We start from the raw sequence: 23,531 nt of genomic DNA, 5'->3' as shown, positions 1-23,531 counted from the left end.
ATCACTGAGATCAAACTCAAGGTCTCAAATCAAATCTCTTTTACCATATTACATGTCACACAATCATAGATATAAATGACTCATCAATTATGAGATCAGCACATGGTAAATCTCTATAGTTAGATGTTAATACTTCATGGTGAAACACTAATGCTGAACTATATGTACCTTTGAACATGATAGTTGGTAGTTACTAACTGCAGCCTTTTTAATTACTGGAACAAATCATTAGTGTAGTAATCAGCAAAATTATGTACTTTCCAATGTGTAGTAGTTTACATGATCAAATTCAGTACTGGCATAAATTCAAAAATAGAGTTAATTTTGATGCATATGGTTTTTTCCAATTATGATGACATAGAAAAAAAATTAAGTATCATCAGTGGAACCATCGATGTTAAGAGTTGTATTATATTTCCTAAGCTGTGGCTTGAATAGTTTTGCAACACATTGTAGAAAAACATCATATCTGAAATGCAGTTAATTTTTAAAAAAAATCAATCATGAAATACTAACTTGAGTAGCATCCAAAATAGCTTTTGGAAGAATCTCATCAATTGCACCCATATCTTTTGAAAACCGATTCAGTATACGGCCTGAAACAGAATGTTTACCAAAAAAAAAATGAGTAGAAGTGTAAATGATACTGGAACAAAATGATTCACATATTGAAACTACAGAAATTTTTTGTTTATATGTCTGGTGATTATTAAAAAAATTAAATTTTTTGCCTGATTAAATGACACTGTTCATTTCTCCGTGAGTGCCACAAACCCATACTTACTGTGTCAGTCAGGTTTAAGCATTATTTTATATTAGGACAACGTTAGAACTCCACCAGTCATAACACAGTGTGCTACAGAATTCATTGCTAATTACTAACTATTGTTCACTTGAATCTTATAATGACGGAATTAATGCTTAGTAACAAATGATGGCATTTTATAGCTAATATTATGGTATAATTTTATTATTTTGTCATTAATTATCATATTATTCATAGGAGTAAAATTAATAGTTCACAAAAATAAGCAAGAGATGATAATTCACTTTCAAAATTTAGTGGGTAATGTATTCATTGTAAAGAAAATAAAGACTGGTGATTGAAAAAGGTAAATTATGATGTGAAAGAACGAGAGTAATGAATTAATTACTCCAAAACATCCACATGGTTGGTTCTAGCCATCCACAAGTTCATAATTGATGCTACATTCCTCTTCTTTTCCTATTAGTAATTCTCATCCACAGATAGCTTCTCAACCCTATTACTTTCACAGTTAGTCTCAGCATTTTTCTCACAATTTTTGTTGACTTGTTTCTGCTAATTCATTGAATTCTTATTTCCTTCTTTGACTTTGATTCATTTTTGGTTTATTGGTGCTATCTTCAGCATTTAGTTATAGACTTGAAGCCCAGATGGGGTGTCATTAGTACCTAAATATCTTAGTTGAACCTGTACACATTTTTTATCCATGATATATGGTTTTCTACAAATAATTAATAACAGACATCTATTACATTTTAATTTCATGTACTTGAACAAGGTTTCTCATTATGATGCACAACACAGTATCAAAACAAAAATACAGTGTTAAGAACAATGAAAGATTGTTGAGTAAGACTGCACACTGCCTCAGGTAATGTTGAAAAGCTTTCAATTTAAAATAATGAAACATAATTCATGAGGCACCTTTTGATGTTTTTGATGGTGTCATAATAATATGAAGCTTTTTTTTATATTCTTTAGCAGTGCTTGTGGTTGCTGTCTGTCATCTTTAGCCAAAGTCTGTCACTTAACATAAATCTGTATTACTTCTAAAGCCATTTTAGTTCTAGCTGATATGCTTATAAAATGACTACCCAGTAAATGCAACTATAGCCATCTAAATTACATAACACTTATTGTTTTGTATATGACTTATAGATAATTACCTGAAGGATTTGTGTTGAAAAACCGCATAGGTGCTCTCATCAAATTAGTAAACATTGTATCATGAAGTTTCCTTGATGCTTTAATACAGATATTGTAGAAGGTAAGAGAACGAGTGAATGAAATGACAAGTAGTCCTACAATAATTGCCACATACATGTAAATAAGAGTTTCAGTTTCATACAATCCACCTGACAGACTATCCTGATTTGTTTCATTATTAGTAGTTACATACTCCATTACATTAAGTGAATTATTTGCCTGGCTTGTCATGTTATTTTCAGCCAGTAACTCATCGTAAACAGCAGAACTGTTCATAACAAATGAACTGTTCAGTTTCTGCATATACAGCATTCTAGTCTCTTCTTGTGTAGTCCTGAAAAAAAAAGAAATAGTATTTACTCTTTTTGTTCTGATATCAGAATGTTAATCTTATGACATTATTTACAAACTTATATTTAACTGAAAAATAAAATTGCCCTTTTTGATACTGGAATTCCTTTTACTGAAATGGAAAGTAAAACAGATATATGGATACTTCCACATACATGATATCTCCATTGTGAAGCAGTATTTCACTGCAGCATTCCAGGTACTAAGCAAATAGAGAGACAGTTGGGAATTTGCTATAAATATTTGTGAAATTGGTTGAAACAAAATATTTATCTACTGTAAGGACAGAAGCTGAAGTAACACATCATACTTTGTGCCAAGGCCAGGGCTTGAAACCAGGTCTCCTGCTTATTAGGCAGATGTGCCAATCACTTCATCACTGTGGCATTGGGGCTACTACAGCTGGTTCAAGTTCCAGTCTTGGCACAAAGTATGATGTATTACTTCAGCTTCTTTCCTTGCAAAATATATTGAAGGTAGAGATGAGACTCTTATGTCTCCAGGAAAATGTAATCCCATTAGATCAAAATATTTCTAGTACTTACTTAAGCTTAAGCTACATTTTCCTTGATGTAGGGCCCTCACATATTGAAATACTGCAACACCATTCATAACTGTTCAAAATACTCTTATATGGCAATCGTTTGTCAAAAAATTCATTCAGTTTCTCCATTTCATTTTCCATCCTTTTTTCAGGATTCATGAAATAATGTCCCCTCAGTAGTATTTTGCACAACATTAACAGGTAAAAATTATGAGGTGTAAGGTTCGGCAACTACAACAAATCCAGAATGAATCTTTCACCCATGAGCAGAATATGCAATGTTTTGAAACTTCGTGGTAGATTAAAATTATGTGGTGCCCATGTACTCGAATCTGGACCCTTGTATTATGGAAAGCTTCTGTGAAGTTTGGAAGACTGGAGAGAGGATCTGGCAGAATTAAAGCTGTGAAGCTAGTTGTGACTTGTGTGCAGATAAGACAGTAAGGTTTGAGTCCCAGTCAGACATACAGTTTTAACATGCCAGGAAGCTACAATTACAGTGGGGGTTCCCATATATTAAAATCAATCTTGGCACTTCCGATTTTAATTAATTATGACCAATGTGTGAGAGTACTGCCATGAAGAAATAATCTGTTTTCTGCATTTTTAAGGAATTTTGTTTCTGATAGTGTCCTATAGCTGGCAGTAGACCTCTACCTTCACAATTACTTTACCTACTTTTCTTGATATGTTTTATAAATGTATTTTCCATTCCAATAATTGCCCTTTTATTTAAGGTTTATGGAAAAAGCACAGTTTTTCATTACCAGTGAATATGGTTTTCAAAATGTAGTCAGCTGTGTGTACGGCTACAGCAAATCAATTGTCATAGATTCAAGCTTCTGTCTTCTCAAGCAACACCGTTTTTGAAACCACACCCGTATGGTAGTAAATTATAAAGCATTATACTCACTGTTGTTAACAGTTTCATGTGGTTTATGAGTTGAGAAACAATATTGTTAATTGTTTGCCTGTTTGTCTAGATTACCTAATAAAAATAATATTCCTTTCAGTGCCCTCACTGTGTGCCATATACAATGCTTGTTTATCATTCACAACATTATATGTGATGCTCAAATACATCATGTCAGTTCCATAGGTTTCTAACCCATACAGAGTCTCAGATGATAGTTCTCACACTCACATGTGGTGTCACCAGTTCAAATGCTGTTCCGAACATAATTTACTTAAATTAAATCAAGTGCAAACATTTGTCAACATTTGATAACTCAATTAATGTCATCGGTAAAGAATATGCAATTGCCTGTATGCACCATACACAGTGCTACCAAACGAGAAAATCGAAAATTTCCCATTTCATTTCCCTGGCAGTCACTTGTCCTTTATGTTCTACAGACCCATTTGTGAAAGTGAACAACTGAGAATGTGGAATGATTCAATTGATATGTTAACAAAAATGGCACAGGAAGTCATCAGTAAATTTTTGCAAAGCACTTTGTGCTTACTCAGCCTAAATTTAACACAGTGAAATTAGCAGGGATTGGACGACTTTGGGAAATAAATAAAAAGTAAAGTACTTCTTTTTCAGTTATGTTACACAGCTTCATTTCATCTCCTACTGCTAGCTAAGTTAATGTCTACATGATCAAACCAATAATTCTCAGAGAATAAAAATTATCTGCATATGTAACAACAGAAAAGGCGTTATGATGAATATTTCTAAAATTCACACACTTGATAGGAAACTTCAGTTTAAACAAGTAGATAATTTGTAGAAGAATTGGCTAAACATGTATTTTTTAATGAATTCCCAGTTTCCCTCTTTATGTCTCATGCAAGCACACTGAAGACATTTTCAGCAAAAAGAAACTCACTCTGAGTCCTAGACAATGATACTGTCTCTAAAAGCCTGTTTTTGTGTTGAGGTCATGGAAGTCCCAGCTCAAGTGGAACATTTTTTTAAATGCTCAGCAAAAAATATCATTATGGAGTGAATGGACAGAGACGTGACAATAATTCCAATATCTTATGAGTTATTTGTAAGAAATGTATGCATGTATTTGACATAATATTCTTAGTTCTTGCATTTGATGAATAAATAACCTCACTAGACAAAATGCTACTCATCCCCTTAAAAGAATGAAATAGCGTCTTTGTGGATTGTGTAGAACTGGTACAAGATGGTCATGTGACCTCCATTGCTCATGTATGTCATGGCAGTGAAATGGTATGGTATCAGCACAGTAAGATGGATCACTTTGGTCAAGTGACTGAATGGCAGACATGAGCTCTTGTATTTGGAATTGCCCATGATCCCATGGTGAATGAAGTTTGTCAGATTTATTGATGTATTGTTTGCAAAATGTTTGGGAGAGGAGCTATTGTATTTGGACTTGCCCATGACCACACAATGAATGAAGTTGCTCAGTTTATTGAAGTATTGTTGCAAAATATTAGTCTACAAGGAATAGCATAATAATGTAACATGGCATAAGAACAACAGTGATACAAGGTCATAAAAACAGGGACTGGAGACACAAGTCTAATTTGTTAACAACAACTAGTTTCACTTCTGACAGAAATTGGCAGTGTCAGTGAATGCACAGCAGTCTCATCAGTTTATGAGCAAACATTGTGGTGCAAAATGCTTGCAGTGGACATTTTGAGTTAGATACCACATAGGAATCTGTTGTTCACAGTAATACATACAGCTGTACATCTTCAGTGGGCCAAACAACATATCATCTGGACAGTAGCTGGCTGGAGGTGTGTAGTATGGTCAAACAGGTTGTAATTTTGACTGTACTGCAAGACCCTGAATACATGTATAGTCTGCTGACGCATTGAACCCAATCTCTATGGAGCAAATAGTTTAGGCTAGAGGTGTTTCTGTGGTGTTTTGGGTAGTACTTTTTATACTGTGACCTGAGCCCACTCATTTAGGCTTCAAGAACATGAACCAGGATGTTTATTTCAACATTCTTGGTGACCAACTGTTGGTCTTTCATGTACATCTTCACAGTGAGTTTGTTGTGGGCACTCCCATTTTTCGAGCAAGCAAAGCAAAGAATGGAAAGCAATAATGTGGAAGGAGTACATAGATCTACTTGAGGGCATTATTATGGAAATTGAAGAGTGTGTAGATGAAGGTGGGATAGGATATATGATACTGAATGAAGAATTTGACAGAGCACTAAAAGGCCTAATTCAGAAGAAGGCCCAAGGAGTAGACAACATTCTGTTAGATCTACTGATAGCCTTGGGAGAGCCAGTCATGACAATATTTTTCAATGTGATGTGCAAGATGTAAGAGACAGGTGAAATAATCTCAGACTTGAAGAAAAATGTAGTAATCACAATTCTAAAGAAAGCATGTGCTGACAGGTATGAAAATTACCAAATGATCAGCTTAATAAGACACATCTGCAAAATACTAACATGAATTCTTTACAGAAGAATGGAAAAACCTTGGGAAGATCAGTTTGGATTCCAGAGAAATGTAGGGACACATGAGACGATTCTGACCCTACAACTTCCAATAGAAGATAGGTTAAAGAAAAGCAAACCTACATTTAAAGCATTTGTAGACTTAAGAGAAAAATGTTGACTGGAGTATTCTCTTTCAAATTCTAAAGGTGACCAGGGTAAAATACAAGGATTGAAAGGCTATTTACAACTTGTGCAGAAACCAGATGGCAGTTATAAGAGTTGAGAGGCATGATAGGGAAGCAGTGGTTGAAAAGAGAGTGAGATAGGATTGTAGCCTATCACCAGTGTTATTCGTTCTGTAAACTGAGCAAGCAGTAAAGGAAACAAAAGAAAAATTTGGAACAGGAATTAAAATCCAGGGAGAAGAAATGAAAACTTTCAGGTTTGCTGATGACATTATAATTCTGTCAGAGACAGCACAGTACTTGGAGGATCAATTGAACAGAATGGACGGTGTCTTTGAAGGAGAGAATAAGATGACCATCAACAAAATCAAAATTAATATAATGGAATGTAGTCAAGTTAAATCAGGTGACGCTGAGGGAGTTACATTAGGAAATGAAACACTTAAAGTAGTTGATGAGTTTTGCTATTTGAACAGAAAAATACCAGATGATGATTGAATAGAGAGGATATAAAATATAGACTGATAATGGCAAGAAAAGCATATTGGAAGATGAGAAATTTGTTAACATCAGGTATAGATATATGTGTCAGGAAGTCTGTTCTGAAAGTATTTGTGTAGTGTGTAGCCATGTACGAAAGTGAAACATGGATGATAAACAGTTTAGACAAGAAGAGAATAGAAGCTTTTGATATGTGGTGTTACAGAAGAATGCTGAAGGTTAGGTGGTTAAGTCACGTAACTAGAATTGGGAAAAAATAAATTTGTGACACAACCTCACTAGAAGAAGAGATCAATTGATAAAACACATTCTGAGGATCACCAATTTAGTACTGAAGGGAAGGAAGTGGAATAAAAATCATAGAGAGAGACCAAGAGACGAATACAGTAAGCAGATTCAGAAGGATTTAGTTTGCAGTAGTTACTCGGATATGAAGAGACTTCCACAGGATAGAGAAGCACAGAGAACTGCATCAAACAAGCCTTCAGACTGAAGACCACTACAACAAAATTGCCCTAGAAAATAATTCCATAATGCAGCAGAGAATGATTTTCAAATTTGAAATTTGCCAAACTGAACTTTGTGGTTAAACTTGGTACATTATTGTTAATGTTTACTTTTAGCACAAGTAGGTTATTTTTTGCTTGTTTTTTGGTGCATACTATGATCCTGTGTGAAATTAAAACAAGTTCTGTGCTATGAACCCTCTATAGACCTGTTCTGATTAATCTGATTTGTATGTGGTAGGACTGAGTTTGGGGCCTTGATTAGTTTGCTGATGTCATAACCAAATATTAGTTTTTGAAAAGATCAGTTGTTCATTGTTTCAAGGAATTTTTGCACTATATCAGATGTTAATCTGGTCTTTCCAATGGTAAACTAATTTTTATGATGGTATTGTTATGTACACTCCTGGAAATGGAAAAAAGAACACATTGGCACCGGTGTGTCAGACCCACCATACTTGCTCCGGACATTGCGAGAGGGCTGTACAAGCAATGATCACACACACGGCACAGCAGACACACCAGGAACCGCGGTGTTGGCCGTCGAATGGCGCTAGCTGCACAGCATTTGTGCACCGCCGCCGTTAGTGTCAGCCAGTTTGCCGTGGCATACGGAGCTCCATCGCAGTCTTTAACACTGGTAGCAAGCCATGACAGCGTAGACGTGAACCGTATGTGCAGTTGACGGACTTTGAGCGAGGGCGTATAGTGGGCATGCGGGAGGCCGGGTAGACGTACCGCCGAATTGCTCAACACGTGGGGCGTGAGGTCTCCACAGTACATCGATGTTGTTGCCAGTGGGCGGCGGAAGGTGCACGTGCCCGTTGACCTGGGACCGTACCGCAGCGATGCACGGATGCACGCCAAGACCGTAGGATCCTACCCAGTGCCGTAGGGGACCGCACCACCACTTCCCAGCAAATTAGGTACACTGTTGCTCCTGGGGTATTGGCGAGGACCATTCGCAACCGTCTCCATGAAGCTGGGCTACGGTCCCGCACACCGTTAGGCCGTCTTCCGCTCATGCCCCAACATCGTGCAGCCCGCCTCCAGTGGTGTCGTGACAGGCGTGAATGGAGGGACGAATGGAGGCGTGTCGTCTTCAGCGATGAGAGTCGCTTCTGCCTTGGTGCCAATGATGGTTGTATGCGTGTTTGGTGCCGTGCAGGTGAGCGCCACAATCAGGACTGCATACGACCGAGGCACACAGGGCCAACACCCGGCATCATGGAGTGGGAAGCGATCTCCTACACTGGCCGTACACCTCTGGTGATCGTCGAGGGGACGCTGAATAGTGCACGGTACATCCAAACCGTCATCGAACCCATCGTTCTACCATTCCTAGACCAGCAAGGGAACTTGCTGTTCCAACAGGACAATGCACGTCCGCATGTATCCCGTGCCACCCAACGTGCTCTAGAAGGTGTAAGTCAACTACCCTGGCCAGCAAGATCTCCGGATCTGTCCCCCATTGAGCATGTTTGGAACTGGATGAAGCGTCATCTCAAGCAGTCTGCATGTCCAGCACGAACGCTGGTCCAACTGAGGCGCCAGGTGGAAATGGAATGGCAAGCCGTTCCACAGGACTACATCCAGCATCTCTATGATCGTCTCCATGGGAGAATAGCAGCCTGCATTGCTGCGAAAGGTGGATATACACTGTACTAGTGCCGACATTGTGCATGCTCTGTTGCCTGTGTCTATGTGCCTGTGGTTCTGTCAGTGTGATCATGTGATTTATCTGACCCCAGGAATGTGTCAATAAAGTTTCCCCTTCCTGGGTCAATGAATTCACGGTGTTCTTATTTCAATTTCCAGGAGTGTATTTTCAGGTACACTCCTGTGAAGCAATAGTTTCATTGATGCCTGACTGTTTTGTGGTAGGTGACAGCAAGGAGGGCAAATGGAGAGAGCAATCTGTTAGAAATGTCTTACACTGCCATTGTATCACTAGGAACTGGCCTCAGCAGCCAGAGACAGTGCCATGTGTGTGTGTGAGTTGCATTTGTGTGAGTGTCTGTGTGTATGTTGCCTAAATCAGAAGGAGGCCTTTTGGCCGAAAGCTTACTTGTTTGACAGGCTTTTTGCTGTGCCTATCTGCAAATTAACATCTTCCTATATGGTCCGCAGCAATCTGTTCTTCTCATAATATTGTCATTAAGAATGTTAAAATAATTTTTAATTATTACTGACTTCCAAGATAAGAATACTGAATTAATTATGATAGACTCAATGAGAAAGAGAAGAATTGATAAACATCTATATTCACTGTTACATTGAGGTATGTGTCATAAACTAGACAAAGATCTTGAAATTTCTTTTAAATAGCCGAGATTTCACCTACTTTTGTGTTGAATTAATTTAGATTGGGCTATGCCTAGAGCACGGAAAAGAGTATAAATGCAGAGTGGGGCAAATAAAAGTGGCCTGGATGAGTGGATACAATTGGACATAAATGTGCGGATTTAATCACACTCTGTGACATGTGCACCATGTATATGCCCACCACATGATCCACACAAGTTCAGACCATAGTGTGAACTGTGTCAGTGTGACTGGAGCAGTGCAAAGGAGACACTGTTACTCACGGTCAAACAGCTGGTGTTCATTGTGGAAAGTTACATCACAAAAAAATCCTGGAAAGAGTGTGGCCAGTTTGCTGAGAAGTTTAATTTGCCAAAGTGCCAGCAATGAGTGTCATGCTCCTCAGCACCTCCAATTTTGTGAGTGGCTGTTTACTAAGATAACCATGAATGGCTTGGACATGCATCTGTTCTTTATGTCTGAGAAGCCAGGTTTTACCTGAGTGGTTAAGTCAAATCACAGAATCACAGGTTTTCAGCAGTAACTTCCACAAAACACAATTGCATTGTCACAAGGTACGGGTTTGGTGCACCGTGTCTGCACGCTGCATTATTGGTCCTGTCCTTTTGCATCAGATGCTGACTTTTTGACAGTTTGAAACTGTTTATGGGAGCATTAACAGAGGAGGAAAGGACCTACAGTTACTTCAAGCAAGATGGAGCAACTGCTCATGCAGCCAACTAAACCTTGGAACACATTTATACAGTCAGCATGCCTGACAGAGTTGTTAGCAGAGGTCAGCCTGGTCACCACCCTAGTTAGCCACCCAGGTCACCTGATCTGTCAGTATGTGATTACTCTGTGTGGGGAGCCATCAAGCCTAAGGTGCATCACAACAATCCTCATAGTCTTCAAGGACTTCAGCAGGAAATTTTGGATGAGATTGCACCAATTCTAGCAGTTAAGCTTTGATTCTCTGCAGCAACTCGCTGACAAGGGCCCAAAAGTGCCAAGTGATGTATGGTGGTCACTCTCAACATCTGCAGTAGTCAGGTTAGTACCGTATTTCACTTCCTCTGCTGTGTTTCTTTGTACCCTGGAACTCCAGTCTATGGGTCACTTTCATTTGCCCCACACTGTAGACACAGAAATGACTGCTTTGGATATCACCATTCATATGAAGCAAAAATCCTTCAGAAGACAAATATTTTGTTATTTTGGTGAAGAGGGAATTAACACTTGATCATTTGATGCATTGTGGTGAAGAGGAGCTAAAAGGTGCCTTGTAGTAAGAGGAAGCTCTCAATGTGTCTATAGTTAAAAATGATTGAAGTTGATAAATTGGAGTAAAACATTGATTACAGACATAGGGCTCATGCTCCTATTTCACACTGTCACAAAACAGCTCACTCACTCTTTTGTCCGGCTCTCTTTATTTCCCCTATATTTTCAGTCATAATTATTTTATTTCAATTAGAATATTTCATTTCAATGAAAATGTTGAATGTAATATTTCATTCCAATGATAAAATTGAATGTAGATGGATACTGATAGCCCTTCAGTTCATAATTTTGGTAAATCATAGTCTTGGCAATGATGGTAACCATACCTGCACCAGAATAACAAAGTGACAGACATCTAGTTTACCAAAGCAACAACCAGTAAGAGTAGTTTTCATACTGCTCTGCTGCCTCAGCTGCAGGTCACCAGCTAGCTGTAGATGTCAGTTATGATCAGTAACATAACTGTTGTGATTTGTTCCTATATGACTTTTTTTTCTATGTGGTGTGTTTCTTTTATGAAATTTTTAAATATAACCATATTATTGGTTGGGAAAGTAGAGAGACTACAATGATCATGTAAAGTGGACTGAACATTGTATTTTAACATGGAATACAGTATGGACAACACAGCTGCTGTTACAACACACATATTGCACTTTCCCATAATGGCAAACTGACGACATCTCCCCTTTCTATCCTCAGCTATGGATCACTTTGTTACTGTGATCCAGGCTATACTTTACAACTACTGAGCATCATGTAACACATGGAATGCTCCTTTGATTGGACGCTGTCAAATTTTTGAGCAGCTAAGATATTGGATAGAGTTTGATGTTCAGACTGACATGACTGGCAGTCTATTTGAAGAGAAAATCATAACTGGGATAAAATGTATGGGTGAGACATTTGAAAAGGCACGGATGACAACTTTGAAATTGTAGATACTGTTCTTTATGGATGGGTTTAATACTCATGGCACAGTTAACATGGCTGTCCATAAGATGAAGGTTAACACTGGGGAATGTAAGGTGTGGTATGTAAAACAAATGAACAAATTTGACTTGCATAAAGAATTACAGTGGTCACAGAAATACATTCACATAACACACACAAATCTCATCACTTTAACCTAAATAGCTTATAAGATGGTGGCCCTGCATACAGGAAAGCTCTTTCTGTTTGATCAACCAATGAAAACACATGTTGAAGTACTCAGTGACTACACTGGTTCAGTGCGCCAACAAAAAGTACACACTGATCAATGCACACACGCCCACTAACCAGAGTAATAGGAAAGACCCATAGGTCTCAGGAAAATTCTGGTCTATCCTTGAGAAAGTGATCTCCAAAGTGCCCAGAGATGACGTCAAGCTCCTCCTGGGCAACTTTAAGGCACAGATTGGCAGATAAAAATGATGCAGGAAAACAGTCAGCAATTATCCAGCACATAAATTACTAACAAAAATGGCACACAGCTCATAGAACTCTGCCAACAGAACAACCTCAAGCTCATGTTGACATCCCTCAAAAAAGACCCCAGAAAACAGAAAACCTGGTGCTCACCAGTCAAGCAGTTGTGTGAGTTCCGAATCTACCACGTGGCAATCTCTTATCCAGTACAGAAAGAGATCCTCCTTACCAAAAGTTGACACAAAGAAAAATCACAGAATCTGAAGTGAAATAATCATGGGAAAATGAACGTATAAATGACTGGCTAAATTTCCACTGAAAAATCACAGAAAAAGCACGAGCCCTCATTCCTCTGAAGAATAACACCATTCAGCCTTGATGGTACACCAACTGCGAGAATGCACTTTTCACTAGGAAAGTTGCATACCAGAAATACAATAGAAAAAAAAATCCCTAGAAAATTTACAGGCTTTCAATGAAACATGAAAAAGAACCTCAAAAATTATCAGGCAATCCAAGAGAAAATTCATGAAAGAACAGTTAGATTCCATAGTGTACAATTTCTGTAACTACAACACAAGAGATTTCTACAGGATCTTTGCAGGGCAAATCTGAGGATACACACCATTGAACCTCTGCTTCAGGAAAAGTGATGGAGAATTAGCACTGACAAAAAGGATAACTGCAAGGTGTTGGCACAGTATTTCTCAGAAGTTTTGGATTGCTCAGAACCCACAGAGAGATTCCTAGAGGAAGAACTGGCAGAGAAGCACACAGACTCACCACCCCTAACACAAGAGGAGGTCCACAGACACATCCTCAAACTCAAAAACAACAGAACATCTGATGAAGATGGTATAGTGGCCAAGCTACTGAAAAACCTTGGACCACACTCACTTACAGAACTCACACAGATTATTACAGACATCTGGATATCAGAAAAGCTGCCAGGTGACTGGAAATGCACACTGACTCACGCATTACATAAAAAAGGTGACTGCACAGATGTAAACAGGGGCTCTTCCCTTCTACAAGTCATATACAAGGTCCTTTCAGCATGACTACTCAGAAGGACACAGGACCAGCTGGAACACAAGATCAGCAAGTACCAGGCGGGGCTTCTGACCTGGTTGCTCCTGTGCAAAACAAATCATCAATTTGAAGACTATGCTGAAAATCAAAAGATCAGAAATATGCCAGTCATATGAATTTTATTGACTTAAAGAAAGTGTATGATTCTGTTGACCACCAGTCATTGTTCAAAATCCTATACAAACAAGGTCTGGACAACAAGACACTTTTTTGTGGCTGGTCAAACTGACACTGACAAACACGGCATCAAAAGTGAAATTTAGAGGGGAAACCTCTGAATCTCTTGAGATCAGGACAGGCATGCATCAAGGTGATGGTCTCTCACTACACCTATTCAACCTAATATTAGACAAAGTCATTAAGGAATGAGAGAAAGAGCTGAAATTACGAGGATACTGGAAGCCAATGCAACTAGGACGACCCAAGGATGAACTGGAAGTTGGTTGTTTAGCCTTCACAGATGACCTTGCACTTCTTGCAGGCAATTAAACCACAGCAATCAGGCAGGTAGAAGTACTCAAAGAGTGCTCAGAAAAAGTAGGGCTACAGATCTCCTTCCAAAAAACAGAGTTCTTCTGCACAAAATTCAACTTACTGAATTAAAAAGAGAACATGGCAAGATTCACAGAGTAACACATTTTAAATACCTAGGGGAAGTCCTCGAACTGACAGGAAAGGAGAAAATCATGCAGAACACCAGGTTATACAAAACACAGGGTATCTACAACAAAAAGTGTCTATCATCTCCATCAAAATTCGTCACCACATACTGTAATCAAACCTGAGGTGCTATACGCCTGCGAGACTCTGATGCTACTCACCAAGGGTGACTGAGAGAAGATCCTCACAGAAGAAAGAAAAAATATTAGGAAAATTATTGGACCAAAATTCACATATGTCACATATTCACATATGTCAATCCAGACATCACACAGAAGTTGTCACTGAAAAGACATAAGCTAGTGCTACAACAACCACACACATTTGTAATACATGACTTATCAGCATAAATTTTTAGGACTAACCAATAAGAAATAAAGTAATCAGATCCACTGGCAAGGGTTTGAGCCAAAGCAAAGAGCAGAATTATCATAAAAATGACGAAGTAGTTGGTTCCGGATCTGAAGTAGCCAACATATGGGGACTTTTTCACCACTCCTTTAGTTGTAGCTTCCATCATGTCAGGTGCTTCTTCATCCTCTTCTTCTTCTATCAGGGATCCGTGGTATGAAGATGCGCTCTTGAAAAAATAATGAGTAATATTACTTCACAGAAACAGATGTTATTTTCGCGCTTTTGGTCTGTTTAAAGACAATTAAAAAAACAACATCTTACTAACATGTTAGTAATTTTTTAGAACATTTCTCGTGGAGAAACAGTTGCCTGGGTTAAAGTACTTTAAGAATGGATTATAAACAGTCTCAACTGCAGAAGCATTTATTTTGATAGTAGCCAATTTTGGTCAGAATTTGATCATACTTCGACCACCATACTGTGATAGTGTGTGGTGATGGTGAATGAAGTGGGTGTTGTGATTCCATGGACATTAATTCCGGTTGACATCCATGGAGTTGCAACACCTTCTCCATTCAGAGCCACCGCCTACCATCATGGGTGAGGGTGATCCAATAATGACCGAAACTTGTTACCCTCAAAATAAGTGTTTTTACTGTTCAGATCATTTGTAAGCCATTTTTAAACAAACATTTTTTTTTGCTCTTACAGCATGAGGTCAAGACCAGCACACAATAGTCAGTTTCTTCTTTTAACATAACTTAAAACAAGCTTAGCATTTTTTAGGAACAGCCTATTGTGTTGATATCAGGCAAGTGTTAAGTGAAGTGCAAAATGCCCTTCTATTCTTTGTGTTGATCAAGGCTGTAAATAATGGGTATGAAGCCTTCTGACAACAGTGGGCTACAGGTTGACTGGATGTTTGCATTGTGTGTAGGCTCTGATGAGTATGATGAAGTATTTGTAGAGAGTATTATAGCTAAAACAGAAACAGATCCCTTTCACACTAACAGTGTAAGAAAAAGTATATTTGATGATTACTGAAAACAAAAGTGTGAGAACTAGAAAAATGTTAAAATTATTGCATACTTTCAAACTTTCCCCTGTGAAACATAATATAAACACATTTGGATATCCAACTAGGTTGTGAATTTAAATTTTAGTGTAAAATCTTGACAACTGCCAGAGCTGTTTTCAGATACTTCATGACATATAGTATGTACTCATATGCCTTGTGAAAATAGCATTTTGTCCCACACTATGTGTACTGAATAGATATGTTTGTGTTAGATTTTTTACCAAATGATGTGTTGTGTTGAGGAAGGCAGAGCTGATTTCAATAGTGTATCCAATATCCTGGGACTCCAAGAAATGTATCTCTAGTCACTAAAAAAAAATTGTGCAAGAGAGAAACATTGTAGCCCAGACTGCATTTTGTATAGGTGCATCTTAAAAGTAAAATGCTTACTCTCAATCACTAAGGAAATTAATATCATAAGAAAAGAGGTAATGTGTTTCCTGGACATTTGTATGCCGCATGTTCAATGTCTGAATGGCTGCACGTATGAATAGTATTTGTGGAACAAAAGGGGGCCTCAATAATGATGAAAACAATAAGGCTTGGACCAACAGATATCAGATGACAATATTACTAGGTGCTATTTTTATACGTAAATGAAGATAGGGGGTGGAGAGTTGATGCATCAGAGAGAATATTTGGCCAAAGAGTCTTTGAAAGTGACAACAGTAATGTTACAAAATGAAACTGATATGGATATTTGGAGGATAAGCAATATAGCAACAAACTAAGGGATCCAGCAAGTATGTGAATTTTAGTGTGAGATAAATATATTAAAAACAAAGATTCCAAGACTTACCAAGTGGGAAAGTGCCGGTAGATAGGCACAATGAATAAAACACACACACAGAATTTCGAGCTTTCGCTTCTCTGTTGCATTTCGAAATCTTCTCTATCATCTTACTTTCTCTTTTTGTTTGTACAAGTAGTTTCACTTTGTATTCATCTTCCCTTTTTCCGTAATCTACCATACATTTTATCCTGTTTCCTGACAAAGCAACCGCCGGTTGTGAAAGCTCGAAATTCTGTGTGTGTGTTTGTGTGTTTTATTCATTGTGCCTATCTATCGGCGCTTTCCTGCTTGGTAAGTCTTGGAATCTTTGTTTTTAATATATTTTTCCCATGTGGAAGTTTCTTTCTATTTTATTTAGTGTGAGATAATTTATGGATGTCATTATAGAAATGTTTCAGAGTATTTTCCAACCGTTAAACCTTCTAGACGTAAAACTGTGTCATTTGATCTTGTGAGCATCAGGAAATAATTTAATACTACCGTACAGTTACTAATATTAGTTCTGAGACAGTAAAGGAATATTATCTACTGGCAGGATAATAAATAGCATCTGATAATGCATCGTTTGGATGATTCAGCTGGAAAAGAGATGATTATTGACAAATCCATGAAAATATAATGCCATTGTTTTGTATTTTTGTGTATAGTTTCAGGTATAGGAGGATGGGATTGTAACATGAGCATATAGAGTAATTTTGGTAGTTAAAATTTGATAGAAAAGGAGGAAACCTGACAAGCAGACATGCAAACTCCTGTTGCATTTTTAATTTGATACAGCAAAAGATGAAAACCATTGTTAAAAATGTTTCTCTTAAAAAGGCATTTACTTTTTGCTAGAACAGAATAATGCCAGTAACAAATGTAAACTATAACCTCACACACAGCACACATTGAGAATGGAGCTCTTTAAAAGTAGACAACCATTTGGGTCCCTAAATGTTACTCACACGTGTGGATGCTCGAGATATTTGCCTGGAGAATCTTGAAAGCTGCCTACCAAATGTTTGTGATGATTTATTCTCTTCAGACTCATCTTCATCTGTGTTTTTTCCTGAAAGGCTCAGCATCATTGCATACTCTGGGTTTTGTACAACTGATGCATATAACCCTTGAATTTTGACTTTCCCCTGTTGGGTAAAAAACATAATTATTGTACAAAATCAGTGATACTGTTTGATAGTTTAAAAAAGAAATATTTCCAGCAATGTGCCTTATAATAGGTCATAATAGCTACATACTCATATAAACATTATGCAACTGCAGCAGAAATACAAAATTAACAGTAATATGCAGACTATAATCCTAAAATGATAAAGAAGATGGACCGTGCATGAAGAGAGTACATGCATCCTTCTGATTAAACATTATTACCTTTCATTCTTATTTAACTCACAATGAGGGACTTGTATGTATGCACCAAAATATTTGGCAGTTTTCAGTGGCAAGATCAGCTATGATACACTATGTTTACATGCACATACAAAAGAGGCTGAAGATTTTTCAGTATGAAAGAAAATAATTTTGTCTCTCTTTCTCTGTCTCCAGCACCCCCCCCCCCTCTCTCTCTCTCTCTCTCTCTCTCTCTCTCTCTCTCTCTCTCTCTCTCTCTCTCTCTCTCTCTCTCTCTCTCTCTGGATTTCACAATATAATTTCATCTCTCTCTCTCTCTCTCTCTCTGGATTTCACAATATAATTTCAGAGGAACTACTGCTTTTGTCCTGCAAGATTCAGTTTTTTTTATTTTCTCAGACATACATTTGTTTTGGAATCTTTTTATGGTTGTCCATAGCATAGGTCATCTCCTCATTTGGTGAGCATATTTTATCTCCAAGCGATTCTTTTGAATTCAGGAAACAGGAAAAAAAAGAATCACATCTCTAAATCTCAGAAATAAGATGCTCCATCCATCCAAAAGACCCAAGACTGGTTTTATTCCTGGCATATAAGTGGCATAAGTGCAGTAGCTATCATGGCTGCTTGAACTAACAACTGTAACAACAGATGTGCATTTGATCACTCTGTTGTAAGTGAGCAGTCTCAGTAGTTGACATGTGACCATAAGAGTCAACATTGTTGTTTCACAATTCACATTACAGCAACTTTTCTACATCAAGTGTTCAAGATACTCTCTAGAATGTTTTGAAACAGAAAAAAGTATGCACAAAGTTTGCCCCACACACCTTGACTCCTGGACAAAATGAATGTGGATATCTGCTGCAATTTCATTGAAATGCAATTCACAGACTGTTCATTCCTGGAAAAAATGATCACAGGTGGCAAGACTTGGTGTTATCAATAATAACTTGTCTCTAAATGACAAAGTGTAGAAATTCATGAAGGCTCAATGCTTTGATGGCATAACCAATGTTCAGTCCACTGCTGAGTTGATGTGAGTTGAACAACATTCCACAGAAGAACTTTTCTGACAGTTTTACATGGTTGTCACAATGGTATGCGTTTTGCAGTCTAGTGGGGTGGGGGGTGGGGGAATATGTTGAACACATGATGTATTAAAACCACCTTTTTAATCATTTTCTGCTTTTTGCTAATCCTGTCTCAAAACCTTGTAGATTGTTGCGGTACTTAAGAAATTCTTTCTTTGCTGAACTTGTGCACTTTTGGCATAACAGTATCCAGCAGAAAGAGCACAATTTGGTATGCTACTTGTAGGTTTTAGGGCTCAACTAACTATTCAAATTGTCCAAAAACATGACATAGTAAACCCACACACTCTTTTATGCTTTTCTAAACAGACAAACATGATTATACATTACTCTTTCTTTCCTTTTATTTTTCCTTCTCATATTTGGTACTTACTGTTTTAACTGCAGATTCATCTCCATGTGGAAGCAAGTTTCATCTCAATCCATATAATGACAGAAGTTCTTTGGAATATACTTCAACTTTTACAAACAAGATTCTGAAATGTCTATGCTCAAATATTTACAGTTGGGAGTCAATCAATGCTAAGCCCATCAAGCAATCAGTTTCTTTGTGCAGAACTATTGAGCATATTATATATTTATTCAAATGAGGTACCAGAAGTCTGAATAACCTCATGAATCTTAATTTGAGGTGAACTTTTACCATATTTTAACAATTTTTATGAACCATTTCATCAGAAGAAACCAGCACAAGTCAAATCCTCAATATTTATATGACCATGCACAATCTCTCTGATAAGTTCTTACATGCTGGTGCAGAATTTCCATGAATTTCTCTCAACTACATTACATAATAATCTTCCAACTCCCCCCCCCCCCCCCCCCACACACACACACAGACACCCCCTCTCCCCCACGTCCACACACACACACACACACACACACACACACACACACACACACACACACACACACAAAAAAACAAATCATAAAACTGACACGTCAGTGAGATAAATATTTAGAAAATTGTTGAAAGCAAAAATATAAGACCTGGTATTTTATTTCTGGGTGTAACTTTTGACACTCAAGACTTAATGCTCTTGTTATATTAGTATAAACTCACAACATACTTACTGCATCAATTAGCACAACATGATCTGTATGAGGTAGATTTTGTATTTGATGTGTCACAAGTATTCTTGTTTTATTATGCAAAAATTTTACAATGCATTCCTCAAACAGATGTTTTCCCACATGGGTGTCCACTGCTGAGAGTGGATCATCAAGAAGATATACATCTGCATCGCGATAAACAGCCCTGAAACACACAAGTAAACAGCTTATCTTATTATTAGGCAACAGTAGCATATTAAATGATTACAACCAGAACTTATCAGCCTCTATAATTAATTTATAAACATGTGTTCACACATGTATGTACAGTAGCAACTCTGTGCAGAAGATGCTAACTGAAGGCTGAGTCTAAACCTAAGTAACACCCAGGGTATGGAGTTAGAATTACATTTTAGATAACTACTCATTCATTTCTTGACTTACAAATCTACTGCTGAAGATCAGCACTCAAAAGACTGTTAAACACAGTACAATAATTTTTCATTTTTAATTTTCCACTAATTAGTGCAATTGTGTCTGCAGCTGTTTATCAGCACTTCTTTCAGAAAGATTTATTTTAAAAACGAACTAGTGAAAATGTCAGAACTCATATGGATTGAACAGACACTGCTTTGGTAACACTAAGTGCTTCTGGGAATTACTCATGCATGTAACCTCTGTCCAGAAACATTAGAATGTAAAGCATGCCATGTGTATGTAACTATGTGAGGGGTGATGCATCAGTCACATTCAAGTGTGATTGCCTGCCCTGTCGAGAGAAAACTGAAATGCACTCTTATAGTTTGGGAAGAATGTTTCATGTAGAGCTTGTCGTATTGCCAAGAGTGACTAAATCTTTACATGAGTGGAAGGAACATTCTCAGTGATGTGCCGAATTTCATACTCAAATCCATAACTGAAGTTTCAGTGAAAACTGTAACCAGAATCCCCAATAATGTCTACATGATCTTCTTTACCAAGATGATTTGCGAAGAGCCAAAATCACAGATCACTTCACTAACCTCTACATTTGCCTTAAAAATCCTAGTTACTTAGTATTCACTGCCTAAGGAGCTCAGTACTAATTCTGATATTCCCATTGGTTGACTACTCCCTAGCAGAAGAACCTTATTGGTCTTTCCACACATATTATGACATTTTTCAAAAGAAAACATCGTCTGCTATAGGCTGTATTTTTTTTTTTTTTTTCATTTGTTGTTGGCCAGTTTTGACTGTCATTATCAAGCAACATAAGGAATATCTCTAGCAACATGCCACAACAAGATATTTTTTATGTTGCTTGATAATTACTATACTTGTCAAAATTGGTCAATAGCAAATAAAAGAAAAAAAATTATGGCTTGCAATGGGTAATGTTTCCTTTTGAAATGTACACTGAGGCCATGAACCTGTGTATAAATAAGATCATCATATGATGACTGTCTTACCAGATTGTTCCTGACAAGCTTTTGATGTATGCACACGAATGTGTAAAGCTTCAAGGACACTGAACTGTAGAGGCATCTAGACTAAATATGGCAGACTTGCACCATTCCTTACTCCTCTTGCTGATTTGGCAGGACTCCACAGACCAATCATTTATCCAATTCCTAACCTTCATATCCTCACAGTTCTAAATTTTGATATTAAGTAATGGACAACACTGAGTACGGTTCAGTATAAACATCTCTGTTAAATTATGTTTGAGGCATTGTAACAAAACCTGCTAGCTATACCAATTGAAGTAACGTTAAATGGCACTAGCACTTTGATCTGATCTTTATGAATTAGCACCAGTAAACTTAGATAAAACAAAGGCATCCTACTAGATAGAAATAACTACCAGCTGTAAAGTGTATGCAAATCTGTTAATGTTGATAACAGATCAAATAGAAAGCAATAATTTGTGGGTATTTTTGAACACCTCAGCCATTTTTGCATGTTGTGTTAGTTATGATTTTTATGATGGAAATGCCAGCATCTTGTTAACTTTTTTATGTATTAATGACTTAATAAAAATATTTTGGTGCAGATCGAATTTAATATTGTCAGAATTTATTGCTCCAAAATATAGTTGTATAGTAATTATGATACAGTGTTATGAATATTAATAGCACCCAAAAATATGGACAGCATTCCACATGTTGAAAAAGTACTAGACTTTCAACTTGGTAAAATGTGTGTCACTTTCAGTGTCATGCTAGTGCTCAGCTCAAAGCACAAAGTACGCAGCCCTTTAGTAGTACCAGCACTGAATGAAGTAGGAAGAGCTTGTTGTTCCCAATCCTCTCTTTACCCTCTCGCAATCTGTATATTGGATGGAATTTGATTCATCTACTTATCACACTCCCTTGCATTAACAGACAATGGAAGTGTGACATACATAAAAATAAGTTCACATAATCAGTCACAGACTGAAGGAAACAGTGGCCCAAGTAGCAGCTGAAGGAAAATAATATCAACTATTCATTGCTTAAAATTATTCTGGTGCAAGCCATAAAATTTTATCACTGTTCACTCACTGAATTAATGCTGTAAGATATAAATAATTTTAAAAATAAATGGCAAATGAAATTACTCAAGCTTTTAAACCATTGATTAAAATGTTATCCAAAGTATAGTTGTCAAACTATTATCCTGTGGATAACATAAAAGAGATCACTTTTATGTAATGGTGATTTCTACAACAAACAAGAGTGTCTAGATATACAGGATGTATAAAAGTGTTTGTGACATACATCTTCTTACTGGGAACAACTTTTGCTGCAGACAAAATGTTGACTGGCATTCCTGGGAGGTGAGGTCCCATCTTACTGATTTTCTAGCCGTGGGACAATATGATTTCACCAAACTAGCAGGTACTACTAATCAGTTGTGGTCCATCTGATAGATAAACTGATAGATTTTCAATAAAAAAAAACCTGAAGTATGTGTGCCTCTTTGTGGAAAAAGACATTTTAGAAGCTTGACCTACCAACTTTCCTTTGGAGTATATGACTAGCTTATAGGCAATACACTTTGCACACAAACACCACAGAATACCGACACCCTGATACCTCTCAGAGGCACAATCAATTATTAGAGACACTTGATGTCTCCAGGAAGCATGGATGAATATTTTGTCTCTAATGATAGTTGTTCTCCATTATGTGATCTATCACCCCTAGATGTTTGTCACACCAACTTTGAAACACCCTCTATAATAATGAGATATTTTAATGTTTTGTGTCTATGAACATTTGTTTGTTAATTAAAGTGAATAGCAAATTAACTGTCAGGGATTGACCATGGATTACACTTTTATATACTAAAAAGGCTATATGTTCTCTAGAAAGAAGAAGATTTCAGCCTGAAGTTAGATCCTCCAAAAACATATACCCACAAATGAAGAGTCCATCCATCCATGCTAAATACTTCAGCTCTTGCTGTCCATTTACCTGCCACAGAGAATTTGAGCCATGTCTTGTTCAGTTTGGTCCACAGTGGTGATTTGACATTTGACAGAAATAACTCCTTCCTTGTTGCAGGGATACTACTGCTGTCTCTGCATTACACATCTCTGTCACCAAATGCCTCAATCTTACCATTTTTCCTCATCCTCTTCCATTGC

The 23,531-nt window shown here is 37.4% G+C and overlaps 1 protein-coding gene across 3 annotated transcripts in view; it reads right to left on the bottom strand.

The window, feature by feature from the left end:
• The window catches only part of LOC126334772 (ATP-binding cassette sub-family C member 4-like), a 548,862-nt gene that overhangs the window by 48,392 nt on the left and 476,939 nt on the right, over nt 1-23,531 (bottom strand). For all 3 annotated transcript variants that reach the window (XM_049997356.1, XM_049997361.1, XM_049997359.1), the window contains exons 11-15: nt 19,943-20,126; nt 17,372-17,551; nt 14,565-14,779; nt 1,933-2,306; nt 517-596 (exon numbers count right to left, since the gene is read on the bottom strand). In XM_049997356.1, the coding sequence (XP_049853313.1) occupies nt 517-596; nt 1,933-2,306; nt 14,565-14,779; nt 17,372-17,551; nt 19,943-20,126 (1,033 nt within the window). The remainder of the gene's footprint in view (nt 1-516; nt 597-1,932; nt 2,307-14,564; nt 14,780-17,371; nt 17,552-19,942; nt 20,127-23,531) is intronic.

This window comes from Schistocerca gregaria, chromosome 2, assembly GCF_023897955.1.
Source record: "Schistocerca gregaria isolate iqSchGreg1 chromosome 2, iqSchGreg1.2, whole genome shotgun sequence".
Classification (NCBI taxonomy): domain Eukaryota; kingdom Metazoa; phylum Arthropoda; class Insecta; order Orthoptera; family Acrididae; genus Schistocerca; species Schistocerca gregaria.
The sequence above is the reverse complement of the archived record's forward strand: the minus strand, read 5'-3'. Positions and strand labels throughout refer to the sequence as shown.